Source organism: Tachypleus tridentatus, unplaced genomic scaffold (assembly GCF_004210375.1).
Source record: "Tachypleus tridentatus isolate NWPU-2018 unplaced genomic scaffold, ASM421037v1 Hic_cluster_2, whole genome shotgun sequence".
Lineage (NCBI taxonomy): Eukaryota > Metazoa > Arthropoda > Merostomata > Xiphosura > Limulidae > Tachypleus > Tachypleus tridentatus.
The window spans coordinates 4,507,328-4,517,292 of NW_027467782.1; the positions used below are offsets into that span (position 1 = coordinate 4,507,328).

General features: G+C 32.0%; 1 protein-coding gene across 1 annotated transcript; it reads left to right on the forward strand.

Annotated features, from left to right (window-relative positions):
* The first annotated feature begins 5,689 nt into the window (after positions 1 to 5,689).
* LOC143243082 (sodium- and chloride-dependent GABA transporter 1-like) lies at positions 5,690 to 7,875 on the forward strand. The gene is made up of 5 exons (XM_076486821.1): positions 5,690 to 5,807; positions 6,250 to 6,384; positions 7,024 to 7,127; positions 7,301 to 7,431; positions 7,707 to 7,875. Exons 1-5 carry the CDS (start codon positions 5,727 to 5,729, stop codon positions 7,829 to 7,831), a joined length of 576 nt encoding a protein of 191 aa, XP_076342936.1. The 5' UTR covers positions 5,690 to 5,726; the 3' UTR covers positions 7,832 to 7,875.
* The last annotated feature ends 2,090 nt before the right edge of the window (positions 7,876 to 9,965 follow it).

Sequence of the window (9,965 nt, forward strand, 5' to 3'; positions counted from 1 at the left end):
GGAAAACAGTAGCCTAAAGAGTTGGTAGTGGGTGGTTATGATTAACTGTTTTTCCTCTAGTGTTACACTGTTAAATTAGCTAGCGCAGATAGCCCTGTTATAACTTTGCGCGAAATTCAAAACAAACAAATCAAACTATTTCGTTTGTCTCTTCACAACCAGTCTTTCCATTTACATCTTACTATGAAGTCTCTCTGTAATTCTTACCTTAAATGCTATTATACAACTTAAGTTGGAAGTGGAAACGTTATGTAATTTTATTTGAGATAAACAGATATCGATACAGATATTTGATTTGCGTTAAGAAGTGTCAGGCCTTTCGTTTGGCTTCCCAGTTATGGCTGGGGACTTAAAACGCTAGAAACCGCAAACCTGATACTGACCTTCAAAGTTAACTATAAACAAACATTTCCTTCCTGCTTGTGCCAAATTTTGTTTTATAGATATCTTGTCGTTTAACATTTTCGAAGTTTATTCTCTACATTATGTAGGAATAAATTTAATGAATCAGCATTTTGTTTAGTTGGAAATCGCTCAGTGAGTCGTTCTTTTTTTTTTAAACTAACTATGCTAAAGGAAATGGTATCAATTACATCAGCTGACGAAGAACGACATTTTAGTATTAATGTATGTCTAACAGTAAGACACACCATTCTTTTTGTCCACCAGATTTTCATTTGAGGCCATGTGTTAGATGACCTGACAGGTTTTGTTATGAAGCGAAAGACGTGTTTATTTTATATATCTCTGTTAATCAAACACGATTCACATTTAGTATCGAAAGGAAGTGGCTGTGTTTTAATCTTAAACCTAAAACATACATAACAGTAAAAGAGGTACATGTACTTACTTTAAGTGTTTCAATTTATTTTATAGCCACTATTTCAAGTTTCATAACTGTAAACACATTTGCAAGTGTTGTAGTGCTAGACTTGACTGACAATTGTTCAAATTGTAATACTCAAAGAAATCAGGACAAATCGTCGCATTTTTTATAAACAAATCACTACACGTCATTCATTATTCGCACTTGTTGATAAACTCAACACTGAATGAATATTTTATCTCAACACATAGCCAATATCACTTCTCAGATTACTGTTTTTTGTTCTCCAAACAACTGGAGGTCAATATTACACCTTAAGCGACTACCTATTGATATCCTAACATATGGAAGGTACTATCAAATCATAAGTAAATGTTTTTTGTTGTTGTTATAACAGTTGGAGGTGAACATTACATCTTAGGCGACTGTCTATTGTTATTTTAAAATGAGGAAGCCACCATCGCATCGCAAGTAACTAATTTTTTCATTTAACACCAAGAGGTTTTTAAGTGACTGATGTTTATATAAATAAGGAAACTGAAGTGAGATTTGTGATGTACGTTTTATTGAGACACAAACAGAACTGACCGACAAAACGACCTTCAGGTTTTTGATATTCGAACTTTTCTTTAACAGATCTGTCATGACGTCAAGGAAATAAAAATTTCTACGGGGCAAAACTCACTTAAAGATATACAGAGTGAGCCAAAAGTAGGTGGACAGCATTTGGAATAGGTTTATGTATCGGTTATATTAATGCAATTGTATATTATAACCATGTTGCAACTATATTAGTTGTTATATAATTACAATTTTATAATTACATTTGTTTTAATTTAATCTGTTTTCTTTTTTTTAGATTGTTAATAGAACCCATAATGTCAAATACTTTAAATACAGATAAAAGAATATGGGTGTTAAAAGAGTATTGGAAATCTCTTTTAGGAAGGAAAACAATTTGAGCATTTGCGTTAATAAATAACATTTTATTTTCATTAATATAATTGTCTTATTACATATAGTTGTACGTATACGTGATCTCTAAATAAATGTTTTTTTACTGTCCACCTACTTTTGGCTCACCCTGTATTAGGACTACTGTATTAACTAACTTAGGAAAAGAGTGGACGTTTGAAGCACAGGACATGAACTTCACACAGCAACCGAACAACAAACAACATAAAACACCTTTCTACTCTACTGTTCATGGTTTTTACTTACTGCTTGAGGCAGCAAGTCAACAACCAACCATTCAGTAGGAAGCGCCTCTAGCATAATTTTATTAAATCAAAGGGTGAACAAAATCAACCAATAAAGTGCAGAACGAAGAAAAATCCTAATTTCTGACCAATCCTGGCTTTAATAAATGTACATAAGAATAACAACGACTCAGAAATGTTGGAATTATTTTGTTAAATATATTGTCAGTTTTAATATTATCTTTCTGAATTTCATTTCTAGGTTTTTATGCTTGAAAGTTTGTTTAAAAAAAATTAGAAAACTATATAAACAAAGAAGAAATTGTGGCAGTTTAAAATATAAAAATTTTAACAAACGAAACTTAAAAATGGATCTACTTGAATAAAACGTAAATATACATAAGTGACATCTCTTGGAACGTACAATTACATAATGTATTTGATTGTACTGAATTAATGTCTCCCTAGATGAATTATTGTGTATATGTGCACATGAAAATGGTTTTAAATGAAACAATTTAGGGTGTGGGTGCACATAGAAGTTGTGTCTAATGGATTAAATGAAACAGAACATTTAAACAAATTTATTTTACTGGTCTTCTGAGGTGTATTTATTTCTTCATCGCTTCAACTATACATGTATATAACTGTATGCTTTTTCAACCATATATATATATACATATATATCTTGACAATGTATTTTGTTTTCTACAGCATTTGTTTGTGTTAAAGTTATGTCCTTGAATAAAGTATCTTCTGAAAATGAAACATCAGAAACCGTCAGTGTAGAAAATGGAGTGGAAATGATCACAATACCTGATGAAATGATCCAGTCGGTAACAAGTCCAGATAAGGAGAAAGAACCAGAACGTTGGAAATGGGAAGGAAAACTGGACTTTGTTTTACGTTTTATAAACTACGCTGTCGGTCTTGGCAACATATGGTGATTTCCATACTTGTGTTATGAAAATTGTGGAGGTAAGTGTCTTGTGGTTTAATCCAACATAATATACATGAAACCTTCACCTTACCAAATGTTAAATCGATGGTTCTGATAGATTATATGTTGTTGTTTGTTATTTAGGGGCATTTTTGTTTCCCTACCTCATCTGTTTAGTCTTGTGTGCTGTTCCTCTATTCTTCCTGGAAGTGGCCATTGGTCAGTACCTCAGCGTTGGTGGTATCGGGGTCTGGAATTTAGTTCCTATCTTTAAAGGTAGCTCTTGTTGTTTACTTCTAGTGCCTTAGTATTTTTTCACCTTTCCCGGATAAATATAACACATACTTGTGTCTCAAATATGTCAACAGTTCTTATATTATGTAATCTACACTTTCACTAGGAATTGGCTCTGCTTCAATGGCCATCGTTTGTCTCTATAATATCTACTACGTGGTGATAATAGCTTGGACTTTATTCTACTTCGTGTTCTCAATGACGTCACCACTGCTTTGGGAATCGTGTGGTAATTGTCAGCGATGTCGAGAAACCCACCTGTTGAGAAATTTATATGCAAAAATGTTTTCTTAACCCAAACGAGCCGTGTGGTAATTGGTGGAACACAAAATACTGTATGAAAGAGGGGAACCAACATCACGAATCTCAATATTACAGCCACCGAAGCAAAATCACCTGTAACCGAATTCTGGGAGTAGGTTTAATTTTTTTATTTTTTAGATGAATTTATTATTTTCGATCAATAAATAAAAGTCGTATTTGGATCTAGTGTTCTCAGAATATTGTTTTCTATGTATATATATACATATATATATTACAATGGGAGTACAATTAAATAACTATTTTCTATCAACATAATTTTATTATTTATTCATTTTCCACATTTGTACACTGGTTTTTAGTCCAGTTAACTGTTTACCAGTAATTTATATTTTTCTACTTTAATTTATGAAAAATATATTATCGATAGTCCAAAATGTTTAACTTGTCCAGCCACAGTGGATTTTCAACATTTATTTTAAGATATACCACTATGTAAAATGATAATATAATTTATTTACTAACTTATAATATATGTGGTTTAAGTGTGTAGAACAAACAACTAATCCTTCACATTTAAGTATCAATCTAGGTAGATCTCAGTGTAATAAAAATCTTCCCAATTCTATTGAATTAGATCCCATTAACAAACATTCATTTACTTATGTCAAAATAACTATCTTGGAAAATTATACAATGTAAATCTACTAATAAAAAGAGGAAAATATTTTGAAGAAGAAACTTTTTATTCTTATGAATTATACAATGATTTTCAAAACAAAACTGCTGAATCTTTAAATAAAATTATTTGTATTAGAATTTTAATTGTAATAAATACTTGTAATAGTTAAAAAAAAAGAAGTAAAGGTGGCTTCCTAGTGGCATAACGGTTTGTCTGAAGACTTATAATGTAAGAAACAGATATCTCAATGTGTAACTTTGTGCTTAATAATGACAAAGTTAAAGGTAAAAATATAAAAAAATTGATTACTTTTGATAATTTGTATGAGAATGTAAGATACTTCTTTTAATAAATATGTTAACAGCTAAACTTAATAATAATAGAAGTTTTTTTATATAAATGATAGAAAATTTAAATATTTGTAAAATAATTGTTAAATTTTGAATTTAAACATATTTCTATTAAAAGTTTAATTTTAAATTTTGTTTAATATCATTTTTGAATAAAGAGTGGAGGTTGTAATTTTAACTTTTAGAATTTTTTAGGATGCTTTTATTTCTTTGATTTTATTTTTCTACGATTATTTTGCACGTGGAGGTTGTATCTGAATATTAAGCATAACTGCCTTCTCACAGTTGGCTGCAGCCCTATGAAAGGCAGTAGGAGTTGAGATATTACGTTTGTAAGCACTCAAATTCTAACCCTTAAATGATTTTACATACCTGCTGACTAGTCTGACATCAATGTCTGGATTTTGTCTGATAAAATAATGTAATGACCACTAACATTATTTGTTGTGATTCATGGTTGAGAAATAAGATTAATAATTCAAAATAACTGTTTAATTTTAATTCTGTTATAATGTTTGTTATATATATATTTTGTGGAAGTTGGTTAAAAATACAAGTACATCATTCAAAGTCATTATAGTTAAAAGGTAATTGTTCCAGGGGAAGCACACTTCCTCCAGAGGTACACATGTTTTAATTAGGGAAGTTTAGAAATAGTGTTTCAAAATTATTTTGCATGTAGTACCTGAGTCACTATTCTCACAAACTACCATTCCTTTGTTTCTCTTCCTTTTCACAATATGAGATTAGTGTGCAAAATTCTGTTCAAAACAGATGATGCTTACTGTAGCTACATCTAGGAATAGGCTTAACTAACAATGACTGTAATAATAATGGACACCTCATGTGCCAGTTTATGATGCACCATGTACCTTGTGAGAATTTTACCCAGTTAAACTTGTTATTGTTAATCTAGTAAGATAAATTTTAGGACATATATTTCTAGGTATAATTGGTTTTTAAATAACCTTCTTTGTTTCTATTATTGGCTTGAAAGGTACTTATAATACCATAGTAGACAGTTTTATCATTTAATACTCAAAAATTAAAAATTATGAAACCCTAACTGAAGTTGGCTCAATTGTACATTTCAATAATACAATATTTATTACTCTTTTGAAGTCGTCGAACATTACAGATTACTTCAGGATTACATGACTTGGGAGGTGAGAACATGGAACTGAGTTTGTGTTTGTTACTTGCCTGGTTTGTGGTTTATTTCGTCATCTGGAAAGGTCTACTGAGAAGTGGCAAGGTAAGATTTAAACTAAAATAAAACTTGGAAAGAAAGGAAAGATTGCATAAAACAGTGTTACAGTAACCATAAGGAAACATCACCTAATGACATAAAACACCATTTTTGTAATTACAAGAACAGATCACATAGTAACAAAAAAACATTACAGTAATCACAAGGAAAGATCACCTAATGACATAAAACACCATCATAGTAATTACAAGAACAGATCACACAGTAACAAAAAAACATTACAGTAATCACAAGGAAAGATCATCTAATGACATAAAACACCATTACAGTAATCATAAGGAAACATCACCTAATGACATAAAACACCATTACAATAATCATAAGAAAACATCACCGTTTATTTAATCCAATAATCTTTAATGTTTCTAGCATTAATTATTTCATTTCTTTGGACTGTTTTACTTCATTATTTGTTCATTGTTCACAGATTATTAAGGTGTCAGCAGTCACTCCATACTTCATTCGAATCATTCTTCTTATTCGTGGAGTGACGTTAGAGGGCGCTGGAGACGGACTACTTTTTTACATTACTCCAAAATTTGACAAACTTTTGGTTCCCAAGGTTCGTTTATGTTTTTGTAATTACATTCATACACTAATGTTATTGTTATTATATTCATATATAAATGTTATTGTTATTACATTCGTATATAAATGTTATTGCTATTACATTCATATATAAATGTATTTGTTATTATATTCATATATAAGTGTTATTGTTGTTACATTGATATATAAATGTTATTGTCATTATATTCAGATTTAAATGTTGTTATTATATTAATATACTAATGTTATTATTATTACATTCATGTACGATATAAACACAAGTAAATATTAATGTTAGATGTTAAAGGTTGTTGGACAGAACCCAACGCATATTCATTTACCAACGAATAGTGAGATTAACCGTACATTTTAATGCCCTTGACGTTGAAGACAAACACTAACAACCAGGCTGGGCAAACAAATAAAACTTCCCATCTAATGTAACTGTAGTTTACGTCTTTGGTGAAAACAGTGTCATTGTTAATCAGTAACTGTCAAGCGACTTTTTTTTCGTTTATTTGCTATCAAGCTCTAATACTAGTTAATAATTCTTTAATCAAAACGCAACGAAACTAAATTAGTGTTAAATTTAAATTTTCTCAGAAGTGAACTCTGTGAAATCAGTATTAATTTATTATATTAATGTTATTAGGTCTGGGTGACAGCAGGAACACAAGTGTTTTTCACCTTTGGTATTGGTTTCGGTTCCGTCGTAACTCTTGGAAGCTACAACAAGTTTAGCCAGAACTTCTTCCGGTAACAAAACAAAAAAACAAAATAATTTTTTTTTTGATTTGATTATTTAACAATGATTTTGCACAAAATGTTCAATATAATAATTCTCTGTACTCTGTATTCGTTATTCTTTCAATAGATATTATTGTACACTTTGAACACATTCATTATTGTTTCTATATCTTTATTTCTAGAGACGGAAATATTCTATATTTTGTTAACCCTGCTACCAGCATATTTGCTGGTACTGTGATATTTTCCGTTCTCGATCACATGGTCTACATGAAAGGCGACGGGACTGAAGCTGCTGATGTTGTGAAGTCCGGTAAGATAATTCAGTCTTCTTGTGCTTCAGTTGTTTATATAAACACTAAAAGCTCTGTTTCTGTACTAAATCAACGTATTCAGAACAAACCTTATTAATATTTTCTTGAATCTTGGTTCTAAAACATTTAAAATGAAACGTTTATTGGTAAGTTACAGTGTATCAACATCTTAATATAAACTAAGTATTATCAGACACTGACCTGCTGTGTTTTTTTACAGAGTACAAACACGGTCTTTGTTCAAATATAATCTAACATGGTGTATTTTCTTCAGGTCCAGGGTTTGCTTTCCTTGTTTATCCAGAAGTTGTTCTACAGTTGCCACCTCCCCATTTATGGTCAATTGTGTCCTTTCTCATGCTGTTAATTCTTGGAATTGACAGCCAGGGGAGCATATAATATGTTGATGTGTGTTATTTGATAGCCAGGTGAGCATATAATATTTTGATGTGTGTTATTTGATAGCCAGGTGAGCATATAATGTGTTGGTGTGTGTTAATGTACGTCAACATTGTGAAATATTCAGAGACTAAACAGTGTCTTTCGTTTTTGATTCAAATTTATACGTTTCTGTTATCGTTTGCTTGGTGGGAGTTTTAACGTCTTGTGCGTGGCGCAACGAATGGAATCTCCTTGGAAGTGAAATAAACAATTTGAGCAGTATAAAAACGTGAGTAATGTTAACGTGCGGGTGTTATTTAGTACGTCCGTTACATTTTACCCAATTACACATTTAAACGAAGAACAATAGATTTTCGAAAGAACCGATAGGTATGGGGAATACAATTAGCAGTTTACTGGGTTACCAATTAGTGCCTTTCTGCCATAATGGGGCTGAAATGCTAACTTCAGAGGTAACTTTATTGAATTTACTTGTTTGGTTTTGAATTTCGCGCAAAGCTACACGAGGGCTATCTATGCTATTCGTCCGTAACTTAGCAGTGTAAGACTAGAAGAAAGGCAGCTAGTCACCACCACCAACTCTTGGGCTATTTACCAATTAATAGTGGAATTGACCGTTGCATAACGTCCTCAAGGTTGAAAAGGAAAACATGTTTGATGTGACGGGGATTCGAACCCGTAACCCTCGGAGTACCAGTCCATAACCACCTGGCCACGCCAAGCCTCAGTTTAATTAATCCAGATGTTAGTACCTTATTTTTATTATTCTTATTTTTCAGTTCTTTTTTCTTTACTATGGAAAGCAGTCGGCTACCCACAGCTGTCTACAGACAGTGAAGGGTGATATAAATGTGGGAAATCGCTCTCCCTAATTTTAATTTCTACTGCTGTTTTTTTATTTTACTTTATTTCATTTCTTTATGTGAGATGGGTGAATGAACTGATAGACGATGTATCTCCACCGCAATGTGGGTCCTACTTCTTCAGTCGCCTCTAAAACCTAGGGTAAATTTTATACCTCACGTTATAGCTTGTACCCCGAGATTCTTTCAATTAGTGCAGTGTTTTTATTTTATTTTTGTTTTGGCTTGTTTTTGGTTATAACTAAATAATATATATATTTTTTGTTGTTATTCAAAATGCATTTCTCCATAATTGGCGTGTAGATAAGGGAGCTCAATTGTAGCACCGCACGTGATAAACCAATTTTGGGTGTGGCTGACATTATCAGGTCACTTATTTAGTTTTTAGGTTTACTGTATATCTATATAAATTCTAAGTATCTAACTTCTGTATACCTTTGTTTATTAAGTACATGTTTTCTTCTTCATTTCAGTTAAAAGTCTGTGGAGATCCAGAAAGATCGGATAATAAAGGAAACTATTTTATTCAGTCATCAACAAGTAGATCTCTTAATTGAAAGCGAGCAAAATCACATGAAAGCAACTAGTAATACATTATATTCACACCCACTTTTAACAGCGATTCAACACAAATACATTCTTAACCACGAAATGTACAGTGTCGCTGAAATAAGCTCCGGCATGGCCAAGCGTGTTGAGGTGTGCGACTCGTAATCTGAGGGTCGCGGATTCGCATCCCCGTTGCGCCAAACAGACTTGCCCTTTCAGTCATGGGGCGTTATAATGTAATGGTCAATCCCACTATTCGTTAGTAAAAGAGTAGCCCAAGAGTTGGCGGTGGGTGGTGATGACTAGCTGCCTTTCCTCTCGTCTTACACTGCTAAATTAGGGACGGCTAGCACAGATAGCTCTCGAGTAGCTTTGTGCGAAATTCAAAAAACAAACAAACAAGTCGCTGAAATTATTTATAAACTTGAAATTTAATCATAAAACGTAACGAGAAGTCCTATAAGTTTCAACTTTTATAAGGTGGCCAGAACTCCTAGAAATGTCGATTATTATACAGTGGCCAAAAGACCACTTATAAAAACTTTCTTCCATCTTTAAACAGTGGACTTTTGGGCGACGTCATAAAGGCTTTCTTCTCATTGTTGTGATTTTGGTCTTACAGACCATGGAGGGTTAGGTTCATTTAGATCACTTTCTCCACATAGGCTTTGGTTAACATAACATCACCAAATAAGTTCAAATAGGTTTTCAGAAAGAAT